We start from the raw sequence: 18,559 nt of genomic DNA, 5'->3' as shown, positions 1-18,559 counted from the left end.
CGGCGATGCCGATCTCTAAGTAGTGGTGGAGGGCAGCCTCTCTAGGCTAGCGGCGTTCTTGAGAGAGATCCCGGGGAATGTCATCGGCGCCACCATGCAAAGCGATAGCCCAACCCATAGCGCACGCCTATGCCACGACTGTTGACCGCAGTTTTGGATGGTCGCCACACCCACACATGAAGTTACTGCTTACTCGTCTGCCAATGTCTAGTCCATTGACACAAGATACCTGTCGAGTGTACGTAGGGGAATAACATCTATACCCTTTTTGGACACGTGAATACCCAAAAAAAAATACATTTTAACGATTTAGGGTCTAACTTTGTAACATGAAGACAAACATCCCTAACAAAGCAAGTACAACCAAACACTTTTGGATTAATAAGAAACATGGACTTAGTGGGAAAGAGACTCTAATAAGGGGTCTTACCAAGCAAAATAGAGGATGGCATATGATTGATCAAAAAACAAGTAGATACTGGATCAGCCCAAAACTATTTAGGAACATTCATTTGAAACAACATGGCTCTCGAAGTTTCAAGCAAATGTTTATTCTTACACTCAGCCACCCCATTTTGTAACGATGTATCCACACAGGAGGTTTGATGGAGTATACCATTTTGGATCACGTATGATGAAAAAGGAGCTGACAAATGCTCTCTAGCATTATCACTTCATAGTGTTTGAACAAAAACATTGAATTGAGTTTTAATCTCAACACAAAAAGCAAAAAAGTGAGTGAATAATTGTGAGCGAGTTTTCATGAAATATAACCAATTCATACGAGAATAATCATCCACAAAAGTAATAAAATACTTGTATCCAGTTTTAGACATAACTAGAATGAACAAGTTCAAAGGGAGCATGCACTTGCTCGTTTATTGCCTCTAGGACTCAAACTCACACGGTGGTGTTTAGCAAATTGACAAGACTCGCAATGTAATGAAGATACATGTTTAAACTGCAGACACGACTGTTTTAACAAAGGTAAGGATGGATAACCCAAGTGATAGTGGGTTTCAAAAGAGGAAACAACACTTGAACATGCAACTGAGTTTGGCTTCTTAGTGTTTAAGACGTAGAGACTACGAGACTCATGTCCTTTAGCAATAACCTACTTCGTTGTAAGATCCTGAAATACACAATATTTAGGAAAAAATGTGACACAACAATTGAGCGTATGAGTAAGCTTACTAACAGAGACCAAATTGAAGGACAAATTAGGTAAACTTATAACAGATGACAAGTGAATGGAAGGAGTTTGAGTAATATAATAGAGTTAGATCTAAGAACTTATGAAACAGACCCATCAGCAAGAGTGACAGGAAGACTAGAAGTATTAGTTGTAAAAGTTGAGATTAAGCTAGAGTTACATGTCATATGGTCTGTGGCTCGATCCCAAGTCAATGGCCCATTTGGAAGTGGAAGAAACAAGGCTGATGCTTGGGTTACCTGAATCGGCAACAGTTGTGATAGGAGTAGTTGAAAACTTCAGTGCCTCTTGGTACTAGGTGAATTTAGCAAACTCATTTGCTGAGACTAAAATAGATTGGGTAGGAACATCATTGGTAGAATCAACATTAGCATGATGAACCCCTTTATACTTATTCTGTTGCAATTTCTTACAGTCACATTTTATGTGACCCAACATGTGACAAACTGACAATTCCACCAAAGTTTTGCCCTTGAGCATTTCTACCATTACCTTGAACGGGTTGTCTACCAGTGTTTTAAAAGAGCTTTTACTAATAAGTGCACCATTCAAAGGAATTGAGTGAGAAGTTTCCATGCGCAAGTACTTAGGCAAAAGTATCTTGCAATGAAGATAGTTCAGGGCTAGACGAAACCTGGGATTTTGCAATCACACATTTTGATGGAAGACCTACTAAAAAACTCATGACTGCCATTTGTTTTCGTTGCTTTTGTTGCACCTTTATATTATTACTAAAAGGCATTAATTGATTTAGTTCATCGGATGTTTTTTAAAATTCCATGAAGTAGGTGAAGAGAGACTTATCTTGTTTCTCAACCTAATAAAATGCTTTACAGACATCATACATACGAGTAACTCCCTTTCTAGAATACAAAAACTCTTAACATTCCATTAAGTCTTTAACAGTCTCACAATAATTGACTAAACCAATCACATCATTATTAATGGAATTTCATATTTGTAAAACAATTTGGCATCTTCCCTCACCAAATTTTCTTAGAGTTCTCATCTTTAAGTTCAGTGGCACTTAGGTGATCATATTTATCTATACTACGTAGATAAAGTTTAATGATTTTACTCCATTCCAAATAATTAGAATCATCCAACTTAAAATCTGTAATTTTGACGTGATTGCGACCACCTCAGAAATTATAATAGACATTCCATAAACCATTTTAGAGTAAAAAACAACCCAACCACAACCAAATAGCAAAAGTTGAGAACAACCAACCACAACCAGTAAACAAAAATAAAAAATAAAAAATAGAAAACCTAGAAGGAGCTTGACAAACACCAGAATCTTATATCGGAGAGGAAATGTGTCCAAACTGAGCCTACAATCACGCTATATGAACCCAGACGACCTAGGAACACCCGACAAATAAAATTTTCTAGCCACCATAGAAGGCTCACATGTCGGCGCATGAGGAGACCACGAAGTCTTCTGGTGGTGCATGTGGCACACGTGTTGTGTTTCTGGTCACCAAACTTTTCAGCCAAGGTCCTCGAACTACGTCGCACCTCCCTAGGTAGGCGGTGACTATGTCGAAGCACGACAGTCGGAACCCTACAAGAACAGTATACTAGAAAATGAAAAAAGAAAAAAAAAACTTTTTTTCCTTTTCTCTCAACCTGGTTCTGATACCATGAAGAAAATGATATATTTCATATATGGTGAGTGATACATACAACTATTTATACATGTAGAAGAATATAGGAAAGGAAATAGTATCACTACAATTATGTTATATATCATATCCCTAGGATCATGCTAACTATCCATAAGATCATGTAGTCACAATCTATCCATATCTATAATTCACAACAATTTTATAAGCACCGTTATTATCTTAGTCTAAAATCATCTTTAATTTTTGACTTGCTCAATGAGTTTCATTACTCAAGAATGGCAGAACATGCGGGAATCAAACGCACACTTGTGAAATTGTTTGCTCTTTTTTATTGGTCGAACATGTGAAAGACCGTGGAAGAATATGTCTCATCTTGCTTCATCTACCAGCAAACGAAATATCTCACCAAGGCACCTACAGGGCTCTTCCAACCTTTGTCAATTCCAGAACATGTATAGAATGAACTTACCATGGACTTTATAGTGGGATTACCAACATCTCAAGGATTTTCTGCTGTTATGGTGATTGTAGATAGGTTCACCAAATATGCTCACTTTGGTGCTCTTCCTGCTCATTTCAATGCAATTCGAGTCACCCATTTATTTATTGATGTTATTGTCAAATTACGTGGCTTTCCCAGTGTTATTATCTCATATAAGGATCCTTTGTTCATGAGCAAATTCTAGGGAAAACTCTTTGTACTTAGCGGATCAAAATTAAAGCACAACACGACTCATTACCCCCAAACTGATGGGCATTCAGAAGTGGTAAATAGAGGGATGGAACAATATCTGCGAGTTTTAGCCATGGACAAACCCACCTTGTGGTTTGATTTTTTGAGCTGGGCAAACTTTTGCTATAGCACCAACTTTAATGAAAACATTGGGATGACTTCGTTTCAAACTCTTTATGGATGGCTTCCTCCGATGATCCCTCGTTATCCACCTAACTCTACAGATATTCAAGCTTTCAATTCTCTTCTCACCAGACAAAACTCCATCCTCCGTTTGTTGAAGGAATCTTTACGTAGTGCTCGAAACCACATGGCTCATAAGGTGAATAGATAGCGTCATGATATTGTGTAATGTTAATGATTTTGTCCTCTTAAAATTGCAACCATTTCAAAAAAATTATGTTGCTAAACGCCTTTCTCACAAATTGTCTAAGCGATATTTCAGGCCTTTTTCAAAGTGTTGGAGCAAATCGGAGTGGTTGCTTATCGTTTATAGCTACCAACTGGGTCTCGTATTCATCCAGTTTTTCATGTTTCCTTGTTACATCCGTATAAAGGGCTTGACATGACATCTTCTTTCTCCTTACCAATTGAATTTTCGGTTGATTCCTCTACTTCTCCATTTACAATATGTGGGACGCGTCAAGTTCTCCGGAATGGCCAATTGGAAACTCAAGATTTAGTTCATTGACCAGGCAACTCACAAGGTGATGTTGCTTGGATTTCTATTAACAAGCTAACTGAGATGTTCCCAAATTACGGCAGGAGGAAGTGATACGGCAGTTGGCACCTTGAGGACAACATGCATGATGTTGAATCTCACAAGTCAAAATGCATGAAAAAACCTTCAGCGCGATTTGAGGATTATGTGATGCATTGAATTATTATTTTGATTATTATTCTCTTTTTCTTGTTATGTTAACGTACACTTACGTGCGTTCCTAGAAATTAGCATTTTCACTACCAAACTGTAGTATTTATATCTGTATGAGATATGATCTCAAGGAATGAACAAAATATTTCTTTTCAAGTTTTCTTTTCTCTACTCTCTTCTATCTTTAATTCTTGGAGTTTACTCTTGCTCGAAAAGAGCATCTTGATTCAACTTTCGAGTTGTATCAGCCACGGTGCAAGCTCCAGGCAAACTTTATAAGCCCATCGACCATATAATTTTGCTGTTAAAAGATTTTATCTTGCTTAATGAAAATGACTTTTTTAGTCATTCAATTGTGTCATCATGGTAAACTCAATTCTTTAATTATAGCAGTGATCCCATTTAGTCACTTAATTGTTCGTGTAGTGACCATTTTAGTCTCTTACTTCAGGTATATGTTAAAATATAATGTTGATGTAAGGACAAATCTGAAAATTCATTTGCTCCTATCAAAACACAAGTTGAATAAGTAAATAATTCAATATGAAATATGTTGTGAGTATTTGCATTACACAAAAATGTCAAAGGAAAATATTACAATACTAAAAAGCTGGATTCTCCAATACTTGAAAAGTTCTTGTGGTAATTGCACGGTACATTCTACTCTCATCAATGCAAAATGGTACACATCACACATGGATTCATCTTCCAATACTTCCTTCTCTATTTCCCAGATTATCTTACCTTTAAGATTTTCAACACAAAATTTTTCGACCAATTCAACTATGCATGGCCAGCTCTACAAATCCCAACATGAACTCCATCATTCCAAAACATCATTCTTTCATCCTCTTCCTTTTTCTTGTACTGAAAAAGGATGGAGAAATGTCATAAACCTTAATTTTGAGTAGAAAAAGTTCAAAATATTTGTACTGCTCATGAAAATTTCTACTCTATTGTTAAATATTGTTTATTTTGTTCTTGTGTGGATTCTCGCGTAGCTTTATTTTGTAATAAACTTCACTTTTGGTCTCCTGACTATTATACATGAATCACATTTGATTCTTGACTATAAAAATTTTCTATTAAGTGTATGACTATGTAATTTGTATCGCATTTGGTCATGTCCAATTTTTTGACTAACTATTACCAGAAGTGCTCCTTCCAAAATAAGTAAATGCATGCAGTGCTCCTTCAGGAAGAAGAAAATGCAGTGCTCCTTCTGGAAGGAGCACTTCCGGCAATAGTTGATCGGGAAATTAGACGGCAAGTTGATAGGGAAATTAGACAGCAAGACCGAATGTGATACAAATTACTTAGTCATACACCTAATTAAAAAAAATTAATAGTCAATGACCAAATGTGATTCATGTATAATAGACAATGGACTGAAAGTGAAATTTTCTCTTTAATTTGCATTTTGCTACATAAATAAAAATAAATGAATAAATACATAAATATAATGAGCAAATTGCTATTTTAGTCTACTGACTATAGGGGTCCTATTAATTGTAGTCCACGACTTTCAAAACTGTTAATTCTATACCATAACTATTCAATTTTTATCAATTTTGGTCACTCCGGTCAAATTGCCGGCCAAATTCGCCTGAAAGTCCTAAACCCTAAAATAATGAGGGGCATTTTAGGAATTTCACACCTCTTCCTTCTTTTTCGGATATTCCACTGTTCTCCGGCGAGGTTCCATTTTTTCCGGCGAGGTTCCTGGACTTTTTTCATTTTTTCCGGCGAGGTTCCTGGGCTTTCTTCATTTTTTTCCGGCCGACCGCTGCTTCCGAAGAAGAAGCTTACAAGCTTTGCCCACCTTCCCTGCGTCACCTGCATCAAATAAGTCTACGCGGAGGCCATGACCAGGTATCTTCATAAGTTCCGCGAGTACGAGAGGCAAAGGGCCAATCAAACCATAGGCGCGTCCAGCAACGACGAAGATAGATCCCCACCTTGCTAAGCAAACCGCCGGCGAAACCGCGTATATCTGAAAAATGCTTTCTTGGGTTCTTCCTTTACTGTAAGTTCAGACTTACAGAATCCAAAATACTTTAATTTTCTGAGATGCCTAAGTTAGGTTTGGGATTTAGTTGTGCTGTCTTCTTCATTTACAGAACCCAAATTCAGATTTGGTGATAATCTTTCTACATGTACCCCAAGTCCCTACCTTCTTGATCTTAGACACCATTTATTGAAAAAAAAATATATATATATATATATATATATATATACTCACTACCCACTATAGTGGAAACAATGGAAACTTAAGGCCGAAGAAGAAGCTTACGGCTGAAGAAGCTTCCGAAGAAGAAGCTTACAGCCGCCGCCAGAGGAGCAGAACGAAGTTTGACAGGGGAAGAAGACCAGACAGGTGAAATTACTAAAATACCCTTCATTATTTTGGGGTTTGAGATTTTTTGGCGAATTTGGCCGGTAATTTGGACGGAGTGACCAAAATTGATACAAATTGAAAAGTCATGGTATGCAATTAACACTTTTGAAAGTCGTAGACTGCAATTAATAGGACCCCTATAGTCAGTGGACTAAAATGATAATTTGCTCTAAATATAATTATACTTTTCTCCTGATAAAATAGATAAAATATTTTTAATGAATCTGAGATAATTTATTAAAATTATAAATACATTTATGACACTAACTTTTAAAAAAATGATAAGTGTACTTTAACCACTAGTTCAAATTTTGTTGAGAAAAAAAAATGAATAAAAACTGTACTCTGTTTTATTTATTTATTTTTTAATCAATCAATCACGTGAGGTTAGTTAATTTTTAAAAAATGTAAACACAATTTGAATACATACAATTAATCTGCCAACTTTTAGATAGAGTAAGACAAAAAAGATGTGGGTGTCAACATTCATGGGGAATATTCTTAGTAGCAATTTCGACAAACAACGAGATTGAGTTTGTTGGCAATGGATTCCACCCTGAATTACAAATGACTTCACGTTAGGATAGCCCCACCACTCTTTATATGTTACTTTCTTTTCTTTTTTTTCTTTTTTTTTTTTGGGGAGGGGGAATTCTAGAACCCATCCCATCACATTATATCAATTATATTACAGAAATAAAACGAGTTAATTTTAGTTATTATTTTTTCATTATTGCATTTTTTTCACTTTTTGTCATTGAGTTTAACATTAACCAGATTTGATCTAATTTTATGTCTAATCTTCCTGATTTCATTGTGAATGCTATGATAGGCCTAACATCCTTAATTGGAATGGAATTCGAATTTGTGACTTTTTTCGTTTGGATTGATAACAGTGATGTCATCAAACCACAAAGTATTTGGTAATGTTTTCTCTTTAATCACCGAAATAATATGTATGAGAAACATTGTAACCTAGTATTCATTGTATCTAGAAAAGATGGGAGACACTACTTTTTTTTTTTAAAATAAATAAATAAATAAAATAAAAAATTAGAGTTAATTCTATTTTTTGTCCTAAATATGTATGAGAAACGTAACTGGAATTTTTAAAAAAAGTATGTTCGGATTTTAATTAATTCTTTTTCTCTTTAATCACCGAAATATGTATGAGAAACATTGTAACATAGTATTTTTTTTTTTTTTTTTGACAATGTAACATAGTATTCATTGTATGTATATTTTTAATGTTTATTGTTTAAAAAAAATAAGACCGAAATACCCAACGATATTTAAACTGTTTTATTGATAAAGGACAAAATGATCATGTCAAAATAATATTAAGACCAAAAATGAATATTCTAATAAAAAATGATTTAAATGGACTATCGCTCATATATCTAGAATAAAAAATGGAATTAACTCAAAAAATTAATTAAAGGAATAACCATGGAGAAATCATCTAAAACGGCAACTGGAATAACGACTAAGATCCGAACATACTTGGGGATGAGCTAACTGCATTTCAACCGCATCCAGCAAATTTGATTGGGCAGATAAACAAACTCTTTTTCGTTGATGCAGCAAAACACTTGTACAGTATAACTAATCGCGGAGTTTTTCCGCTTGGATAACACCCTGCATAAACACAATGCCAAGCACAAACAGTTTGCAGAGAGTTCAGGAAAATTTGAATGTATAGATTATCAGTCCTACCTTGATTATCATTGTGGCTGCGTCCTTGTGGAGAACCTCGTTATATTCTTGACAAGCAAGATTCTGAAGCATGCCATAAACACAAAAAGTTAAACAAATGTTGAACTGGGATGAAGAAAGAAATCATGCCATGGAATATGTAAGGATAGAATTCATTCGATCTGAACTGTTGGTTAGAACTGACTTGTATACAATTAGGACAACCGGCATCACTGGAGCAATGGCATGATGTGAGAAGTTCTAACGCAGCAGTTAAAAGCTCGGTGAATAAGGGTTGAACCTGTATAAGACGAAATGTTTTTGCACAGCATGTCAACAATTTACTATATGATCATTGTGCTTTTTTGCAATTCGATACCACTAGTACTTCTTGCATCGCACAAAATAATTTAAAACGGATGCAAGAACAGCAGTGTATTTAAAACATGTGGTTTTCCAACTTAACAAGGTCGGAAGAATATGAGATGATTTGGATGTAAACTAGGTCGGGTGTTAACTCTCAAGATATCATATTAAAATTCAACAGATACTTAAAGATAATTTCAGACATGGTAAGCCCAACGCACAATTCCAGTATAAATTTTGTGCCACAGTATTTATACCACCATATGGAAACCATCACAAGAACAAGTACCATAGTCATATTCATCAGTGAACCCCATGATATGAGGAATCACTAAATTTTATATTTTATTTTATTTTATTTTTCTTGTTTCTAAACTTCCAAATTCCTTTTAACAAAGTGTTAAGTTGAAAAAGGAACAAATATGAGTGAATAGAAATAGAGAATATTGATAAATCACTTTAACTCACCTGGGCCGCAATCCCAGTTCCACCAGGACGTGGATCATAAAGTAAAATTCTTTCTGGAACATAACGTGCATCATAAGGGTTTACACACTCTGAAGCTATGTCAGATCTATTGCAAATTATATACCTACACGAGAAAAGGTCAGGAAGTAATGAGAGAAATGAACCAGTATGTTATATTTGTATTAAACATCTTTAATCTCTTTACTAAACTATAGATTTCATCCTCAGAAATTTCAACTGTCAGAAACTCACAAAGGAACTACATTAAGAATGGCATGACAAGCAGCATGTAAACCTCCTCGAAATGAGTAATTTAAGGCCTCGACTGTTTTCTTTATTGTCTCAGAGACTGGAACCCAGACAGCCTGTTTTGTGCATGAAAATAAGAATATCTATAAAAATTAACCAGAGTGATAACAAGGATAACACAAAAAACTAGAGCAGACGTCTGCCTATTAGCATTCACCTGGGATTCATAAGAGTAGTTTGGAAGTGACAGTTCAATGGTGTCAAAAACTTGGTTGCTTTTTTTCCATATTCGGCGAAAACCAAACCAAGTAGTGGTTACTCTGCAAAATTGTGCTTGGGCAGTTGTTCTTGCAAACTGGATATTAGAATTCCTTGCTGGATAAGCCTAATAGTAGTAAAAGCGCCAATAGGTTAGCTTCACTTCACTGACATCAGGTAATATATTGTTTGGTAGTAATCAATGGAAAGAACAATATAAACCCCATAGTGAAGTTCATGTATGACACAAATAGGAATTTAACAGCATAGCTGAAATTCTAAAAATTCCAGTAAATAAAAGCATATTTAGCAGAAAGCAAGCACAATTAATTAGCATTAATAATTGTAAAGAATATTTCAATCAGATCTTGGAATGGGGATATGTATGCATGTATGCACTTTTTTTTTTTTTTTTTTACAAAGAAATGGATTTAACCAAACATGGAATAGTTTGAAGATATAAAACAAGGTAGAAATGGGATGATGTTTTCTTTGAGGCTCTGCATAGTGCTTAAGATAAAAGTCCACCCATTTTTAATTTGATATTGAGTGATGAATTGACTAGATTTTGTAAGAAGACATATCTTTTGGACAATTTAAACCTCCAACCTACACCTCAAAATGAAGCTCCTACCACTATCTTGTTCCCGATCTTTTCAAAGCTACAAAGAGCCTGCAAGGATCCTTCATCTTGCAAGGTTTAGGGAAGGAAGACAAACACAACCTTAACTCTGTTTCAAAGCGGCAGTCTTTGTAGCTTGAACCCACAGCCTGATTCTTAATGGGTGACATTTGCCCAAGACCAACACCTAACCTCTAATCTTCCACATAGTAAACTCAAAATAATGGACCAGATCAAGAAATTATGAAATTATGCATTCATGGCAGTGGGTATTGTGATGGCAAGAATGGTGAAAGTAGCTGTCAAGTTTGGTGGATATTTGCAAAGGTAGTATCAATGTGCAATTTTCATTTTCTTTGTACTGTGATTGCAAGCAATTGAGCTGTTCAGTTTGATTTAGGTGCTAAGCATGCATTTATTTTAATGAAAGGTAATTCTCCATCTTAGAGTCTAGCACATGGAAACCAACACCAATATACACCAAATGTAGAATGAGATGAGTATTTAACTTTTCAAAAAAGAAAAAATGTAAGACACATGACTAAAAAAGTAGTGCATATGCAATTATGCCTTGATCTTTGCTTACAATGTTACCCCCAGTGATATGAATATCAGTGTAGTCACGAGTTTTTGTGTAATATTTCAAGTCTGCTTGCTGGCACCAAGCAATTTTACTTGATAAATCCAAGTCCGTTACAAGATAGGTCTTTCCTTGATTCATATAAACAGCCCCTTCATAAACCTATAAAACCAAATACAATGGAAATGATTATGTGAAAATAAGGGAAAGGACAGAGACCAATATTTGATAGCATTAGGTTGGAGGAATATTAACCAACTTCCTCCATATTAGTATATTACAAAAGAAACCATAAAATTATTTCTTTCTTTTATCTTAAAAATATTGTATGAAGTCTTAAATGAGCTTGAACTCTTGAAAGTAGTAAATGGTATATAAATTATCAATGGACCTGGGCAGTTTATTAAGCATATTAGCCTGTTCAAGAGGACAAAATATGTCAAGGAAACAAGGGAAAAATGTCACCACTGAAGTAAGCCCTAACAAAAAGTTTGCAACTCTTTTACCTGGAAGAATGCCCTGCTCTCTTCAATTTCTTCTAGAAGTTCATTCTTTTGCTTGTCAATGACTTTGTATCGCTCAGTTTCAATTGCTCGAACACTTACAGCATTTGAAGGCATTTTCTGAAAAAGAAAAATGAGAACAATAAAATGAAATAGCTTGAAATTGCGCAATAGTATCAATAATTCAACTTAGTAGCAAAAGGAGATTAAAACTATACCCAAAAATAGTATACCTCATGCCCGATATAGCTCCAAATTCTAGCACTAGAATCACGTGACACATCAGTATTCAGATATCCTTTATTTTTTAGTGTCATTACTGCAGCTTCAAATCCAGGACCAAAATACTTCTTGTCATGATGCAAGCTCAGTGGGTGTTCAAAAGCAGCACATGTCAGATGCTGTTCAAGCACCTGTAGAGACAAGGCATTCAAGAAATTATGTCATTTCCTAATAAGAGTATTAATCATGAAAGGCATGAGAAAAATAGAAAAGAAAACAGTAAGACCTAAGGAGAAAAACCTGTTGGTTATTAGCATCAACATGACAACACTCAATTGGACTCCTGAACAGTTTGTTTGGGAACTTCATGAAATATTGATCCAAAGGCCCTTCAAAAGCAACATATATAGCAATTGAAGGCTTTCCCCTTCTCCCTGATCTTCCAGCTTGTTGCCATAGACTAAATGCAAAAGGCAGAGAGGTAACAAGTACACTAAGATAATACAGTAATATGGACCAGAGCAGAAAGAAACTGAGCTTTTACCTAGCTATACTACCCGTAAAGCCTAGATGTAGAGTCACATCAATGTGTCCAACATCAATTCCCAATTCAAGAGCATTTGTGGCAGCAATACCACATATTTTACCGCTAAAAAAGTCATGCTCAATCCTTCTCCTGTCCTGCTCCATCAGGTAACTGATGTCAAACCACCCATTTTAAGTGAAAAACTAATATGGGCATAGTAAATGTAATCAATGTTCAAACAATAGATATATCATTACACATTTAAGATCTTTCTTTTTTTTTTAAGTCTGCATTAAGTAAAGTGATGAGAATTTTAAACCCTTGTCTTTTTTTTTAATATATGAATACGACAAACAGAAGAATCCAAAGAGTACTTTGAACACAAGCTTGACTTTTAGGAGAGGAAAGGGGAAAAAATTGTGCTCCCTCCATTGCAAAAAGGTTGTCTACATTTCCTTTATGATACCTCCCAAATATTGTCCACTTTCCTAAAATAAGCATCACAAATAGTTATACTTACTAAAATAAACCTTGATATAGAAGAAACAAGTTAAAAGTAAAAAGTCAAAAGTCATCTACTTTTTATGGGCAAAAGGGGAAAAATGTGTACCTTCCCCCCACTTTATATGTCTAAACTAAACAGGAAAACCATTTTGGCTTGGAAGGAGTAATAAACACTGGTTCACACAGCTATGTGAGCCTTTGTGAATATTATTCATGAGTAAATTATCAAGATGTTAACAATCACTTCTAATGTAATGAAGATTCACTTAAAAGGCAATGATTATTATACTGATGAAGATGTATCCTAGTGCTAAACATTCACTAGCAAACATGAGCGTACACTCTGGAGCTCAAACTTTTGGGTCCCTGTGTCATTGGTAGATTGTACCTCAGGTTATTTATGTACATAAACATATATACATATATATATATATATATATATATATATATATATATATATATATATGTGTGTGTGTGTGTGTGTGTGTGCACGATCCATTAATTAAAATTGGGTGAAAACGATGATGTTTTTCTTATGAAATTTGCCAACAATGCAACTTTGTGAACAATAATCATTCAGCAGATGAAAGGGAAAAAAATAACATTTCAAATTTAGTTTATTCTAAAGCTACTGTGGTAGCTATTAGCTAATAAGAAGCGTGGAACAGAAAATGAAGCTGATAATAGAAAGTTTAATCATAATCTACTAAGGGTAAATGGCATTTTTGGTCCCCGAGATATACCCGTTGTTCACACTTAACCCCTGAGTTATAGCCGTGTACATCTTTGATCCCTCAGTTATGACCGAAGTGGCGATTTTAGTCCCTAAGGACCCTAACGTTAGGTTTCCAATAAAAATGTATGCCAACTCTTAGAAACCCTAAACAAGGAAGGTTAAAAGTGTCATTTCAGCTCCTACTTCATCTTCTAGCCACCAGGACTCCAGGAATGAGCTTTCTTATTTCCTGTATCTTCTCAGTGATTAATAGCAGTGCTTTTTTCATCCATTAGAACACAATTAATCTACCTTCATCTAACAACCCTTCCAAGGTCAAAGAGATGAATATTAAATCCCTCTTTATGAGGGATAACAGTTCGAAAAAGGCCAACAATGGCAAGGCAGCGCAGAAGACAAGAATTCAAGCTCAAGTTCACTTGCAAAAGAGAAGAAATTTTCAAAAGAAGTCATGCAAAAATACTTGAAAATGGTGAAGCCATTCGGCCCATTCTACATCCGTGTCTCGAAGTAGTATGGCGAGAAATTGAGGTTTTCGGGACAGCTGAGCTTATACGGAGCTGGAACTAAGGCAGCTCTAGTAGCCTCTCTTCTGCCACAGTTGGTGGCAGAGAAAGGAGAAGCAGAATCGGCAGAGATAGCTGAGAAAACGGCGCTTTTGAGTAATGTCAAGAGTCTGAAGCAGGGGAACCTACCGGCAGGACTTTGAGTTGTCCAGAAACATTTAAGGAAAAGCTGATCGGCACCATCACCATTGGTCTTGTCCGATCAGTTGTCATCTCGGCGGTGCGACAACTCGCTGTTACAACAGGATGGAATTCAAAGCGCTATTTTACACAGTAAGAGATCTTTCAATTCCACCAGAGGTAACCCACTTTAATTTAATTTAATTTGGTTCCCTAAAATTTCAATATATCCAAAAACCAAAACCTATCTGACCATTTTAATTATTAAGCCAATTATAATTACTGCTTCCAGTAAATGGTGTGCTGTTGCAGACCTGCTCATTTCCAGTCACTGCTTCCTTTAGCAGTCAACAGATGCTGCTCCACACTCCCCTGACCCTGGCTTCACTTCCGACAACTTGCACTCAGCTTCTACAGCTGCAAACTTCTTCTGCAATTTATGGGCAGATTACAAATGCTACCTCCAAACAGCTTCATGGTCAGACCTTGTGCTCAGATGAGGGGCAAAAACGGATTGGCCCCTTGTGGTGGTGGGTGTGGGACTAAAAATTGATTCGACACCCTTACATTGAGCTGTGATGATGGGTCAACATTGACTGCAATGTTTTACATTAATGCCCTCAAGGTTTAACATTGTCAGATGCTTCAATCAATGAGGGACTAAACTGGGGAGTCAAAGAGCACACGGCTATAACTCAAGATTAAGTACTGCTGGTATATCTTAGGGACCAAAAATGCCATTTTCTCATCTATTAATTAAAGACTTATTAAGTAGTTTTGATGCTTATGGTGACAAGTTTACTTTAAAAGAAAGATTAAATCATAGTAGTTAACAGTGCAAACCTCAGCTACATAGCCTGCTCGATAGGCACAGATAGCATCGACTAAGTGAGGTGCTGCTTCCTGAAGTATCTCGCGTCTTATGATAGCCAGGCATCCAAAAATATGTTATGTTCCTTATATAAAAACCAAGTGAAGGTAAGGAATTTAAGATTATTTCACCTACGTGTAGCTTAAGACAAGCTCACAAAGTTTGCGTGTTTTGCAAAATGCAATACAACGGAGACCGTGCTGCACCATTTCAGCAAAAATGTATGATACCTCCATGATAGGACTGCACAATGGCTATAAATTGTTAGAGATAAAGGGTTTCTTTAGAAGAGAAAAACAATTTAGAAGTATTTATGCATCTACCAAAGGGTTATTCATCACCAATTGCATGAGTAGACTAATGGCGTGATATCATTCCAGGACTTGAAAAATATACACACACTTCTATAATTCCATGTTGTGGTATTATATTCTAATGTGACTTAAAATCACAATTTTTCCAACTGTAAAGAAATCTACCAACTACAGTGTCAAAGACTAAAAATATTTTTAAAAACAAGGTTTATGTTAAGAACAAATTTATCTCTCTAGTTACAAAGAGTAAAGATACTTGGTTTACTTCTAAAACAAGTTCCCTCAACTATAACATGGTTGGTCATCACTTTACTTACCAGATGTTGAAAACATTCATTCTCATCAGTTACATAACAGCAACATTAAGGGTGCGTTTGGTTCGCACATGGGAATCGGAATCGGAATGGGTATCAAATACTTGGTAATGGTAATGGGTTTTGGTGAAAGTATTTTGCATGTTTGGTAGTAGGGTGGAATGGGAATGATTATTAATAGTTGGGGAAGAAATGAGGAAGGGAGATGAAACCCTTATTTAATAAGGGTATGTGTTTTCTCATTAATGAGGTATTCCAAACCCATAGTAGCATTCACAAAACTTATCAACCAAACACTAACAATCACTATTATACCTGTCAATGCAGCAGCAAAATGTGTAGTATATTTCTGATTGTTGAGATTATTATAATTATTATGTGTTAGGCAGCAGTAAAATAAACAGTAGCAAAGTTAGGCAGTAAAGTTAACAGCAGCAAAGTTAGGCAGCAGAAATGTTAGGTAGCAGAAATGTTAGGCAGCAGTAAATAGTGCAGAATTTCAGGAAACTTGTCTATTTTCTCATGTATATATAGATGTATCAGCTAGCTAATGAAGATATAACACAGATTTGTTATTTCAGAACTCAGAAACATTTGTTTTCCATCATTTTTCAGTTCTGGTCAGTAAATACTAGCCTCTAATTTTCTGTGTTAAACCTCTATTTTGTCATGGTATCAGAGCCAAAATCCTGAGATAATCTTTGTGTCTTGTTCCTTGTCTTGCTCCAAGATCATAGTATTCTTGTTCTTGTATCACTTGTATCTTGCTATCATAGTTTCTTGGACCTATTCTCTTAGTTCTTGGTTCTGTTTTCTTGGATCTATTCTTGTTTTCTGATTGAATCATGTCTTTGGAAAGATCAGAAAATTTTTTTGTTCGATTTAATGGCAAAAATTATTCTGCTTGGGCATTCCCATTTGAGCTCTTTGTCAAGGGAAAGGAACTATGGAGTCATATCAGTGATTCTGCACCTGACAAAGAAAAGGAGAAGGAGAAATATGCAAAATGGGAGGTAAAGGATGCTCAGATTATGTCCTGGATTCTTGGAAGTGTGGAACCCTCCATACTTCTCAGTCTCAAGCCTTATAAGACCTCTAGAGGAATGTGGGATTACTTGAAGAACGTCTACAACCAAAGCAACTCAGCACGAAGGTTTCAATTGGAGCTTGAGTTGAGCCAACTCAGTCAAGGGAGTATGTCAATCCAAGAGTTTTATTCTTCATTTGAAACTCTTTGGACTGAATACACTGATATTGTGTATGCAAATGTTCCTTCTGAAGGACTAGTTGCTGTACAAAATATCCATGAAACCAGCAAGCGTGATCAGTTTTTAATGAAGTTAAGGGGGGAGTTTGAAACAATCAGGTCTAACCTGATGAATAGACAGTTAGTTCCTTCAATGAATATTTGTGTAGGAGAGCTTCTCAGGGAAGAACAACGGCTCACTACACTGGCTGTCTTGGAGCAGAAAGCTCAAAATTCTGCTCCAATTCCTGTTGCCTACGTTGCCCAAAGGAGATCTAACGGAGGCAGAGATATGACTAATGTCCAGTGTTATAGTTGCAAGAATTTTGGTCACTTTGCCAATAATTGTACTAAAAAATTCTGCAATTATTGTAAAAAAGCAGGGCATATCATCAAAGAGTGTTCCATTCGGCCTCCGAAGAAACATGAAACTGCCNAGCCGTTGGTGATATTTCAGCTTCTTTAAATAATGTTTTTGTGTCTCCTAAGTTGTCTACTAATCTTATATCTGTCGGACAATTAGTTGACAGTAACTGCACCGTTCAATTTTCAAAATCTGGTTGTTTTGTGCAGGATCAAGTGTCCGGGAAAATGATCGCGAAGGGGCCTAAAGTGGGACGTCTTTTTCCCTTGTTTTTGTCTCCTCCTCCAGTGTCAAATTATGTTGCTTGTAATGCTGTCCAAAGTAATAATCAGGTGTGGCATAGACGTTTAGGACATCCTAATTCTCATGTACTTCGAATCTTGCTTAAATCTGGTTTACTTGGGAATAAAAATTTTTCTTCTAATAATGATGTTGTTGATTGTGCATCCTGTAAACTTGGCAAAAGCAAAACTCTTCCTTTTCCATTGCATCAAACCCATACCACCAAACCTTTTGAACTCGTGCATACTGATGTATGGGGTATTGCACCTGTAATCTCTCATGAACATTACAAATACTTTGTTACATTTATTGATGATTTCACTCGTTTTACTTGGGTATATTTTCTTAGGACTAAGAGTGAGGTTTTCTCTGTGTTCAAGGTCTTTCTTGCTTTAATTGAAACACAGTTTTCTGCTAAAATCAGAATCTTGCGATCTGATTCGGGAGGGGAATATATGTCAAATGAGTTTCAATTCTTTCTTCAAAGTCATGGGATCATTTCTCAGCGTTCTTGTCCTTTCACTCCACAACAAAATGGTGTGGCTGAAAGAAAGAACCGTCATCTTCTTGATGTTGTTAGAACTCTTCTAATTGAGTCTTGTGTTCCTTCTAAATTTTGGTGTGAAGCTTTAACTACTGCAGTTTATTTAATTAATAGATTACCATCTCCCAACTTGAACAATAATTCCCCTTATTTTTATTTATTTGGGCATGCACCAAATTATTCCAATCTGCATGTTTTTGGATGTGTTTGTTTTGTGCACCTTCCTGCACATGAGAGGAATAAACTTACTGCTCAATCTGTTAAGTGTGCTTTCTTAGGTTATGCTGGAACCCAAAAAGGATTTCTTTGCTATGATCCTCATGCCCGTCGAACTCGTGTCTCTAGGAATGTCATTTTTTT

General features: G+C 35.8%; 1 protein-coding gene across 1 annotated transcript in view; it reads right to left on the bottom strand.

Moving 5' to 3' along the window:
- Positions 1–8,170: 8,170 nt before the first annotated feature.
- Positions 8,171–18,559, bottom strand: part of LOC115996738 (uncharacterized ATP-dependent helicase YprA-like) — a 19,689-nt gene continuing 9,300 nt past the window's right edge. The window contains exons 15-27 of the mRNA XM_031236115.1: positions 15,271–15,378; positions 15,108–15,183; positions 12,357–12,493; positions 12,113–12,272; positions 11,824–12,003; positions 11,594–11,710; positions 11,094–11,249; positions 9,845–10,012; positions 9,631–9,743; positions 9,379–9,502; positions 8,750–8,845; positions 8,566–8,628; positions 8,171–8,487 (exon numbers count right to left, since the gene is read on the bottom strand). Coding sequence (XP_031091975.1) covers positions 8,455–8,487; positions 8,566–8,628; positions 8,750–8,845; positions 9,379–9,502; positions 9,631–9,743; positions 9,845–10,012; positions 11,094–11,249; positions 11,594–11,710; positions 11,824–12,003; positions 12,113–12,272; positions 12,357–12,493; positions 15,108–15,183; positions 15,271–15,378 — 1,531 coding nt within the window. The 3' untranslated portion in view covers positions 8,171–8,454. The remainder of the gene's footprint in view (positions 8,488–8,565; positions 8,629–8,749; positions 8,846–9,378; positions 9,503–9,630; positions 9,744–9,844; positions 10,013–11,093; positions 11,250–11,593; positions 11,711–11,823; positions 12,004–12,112; positions 12,273–12,356; positions 12,494–15,107; positions 15,184–15,270; positions 15,379–18,559) is intronic.

This window comes from Ipomoea triloba, chromosome 11 (genome assembly GCF_003576645.1).
Source record: "Ipomoea triloba cultivar NCNSP0323 chromosome 11, ASM357664v1".
Taxonomy (NCBI): domain Eukaryota; kingdom Viridiplantae; phylum Streptophyta; class Magnoliopsida; order Solanales; family Convolvulaceae; genus Ipomoea; species Ipomoea triloba.
The sequence above is the reverse complement of the archived record's forward strand: the minus strand, read 5'-3'. Positions and strand labels throughout refer to the sequence as shown.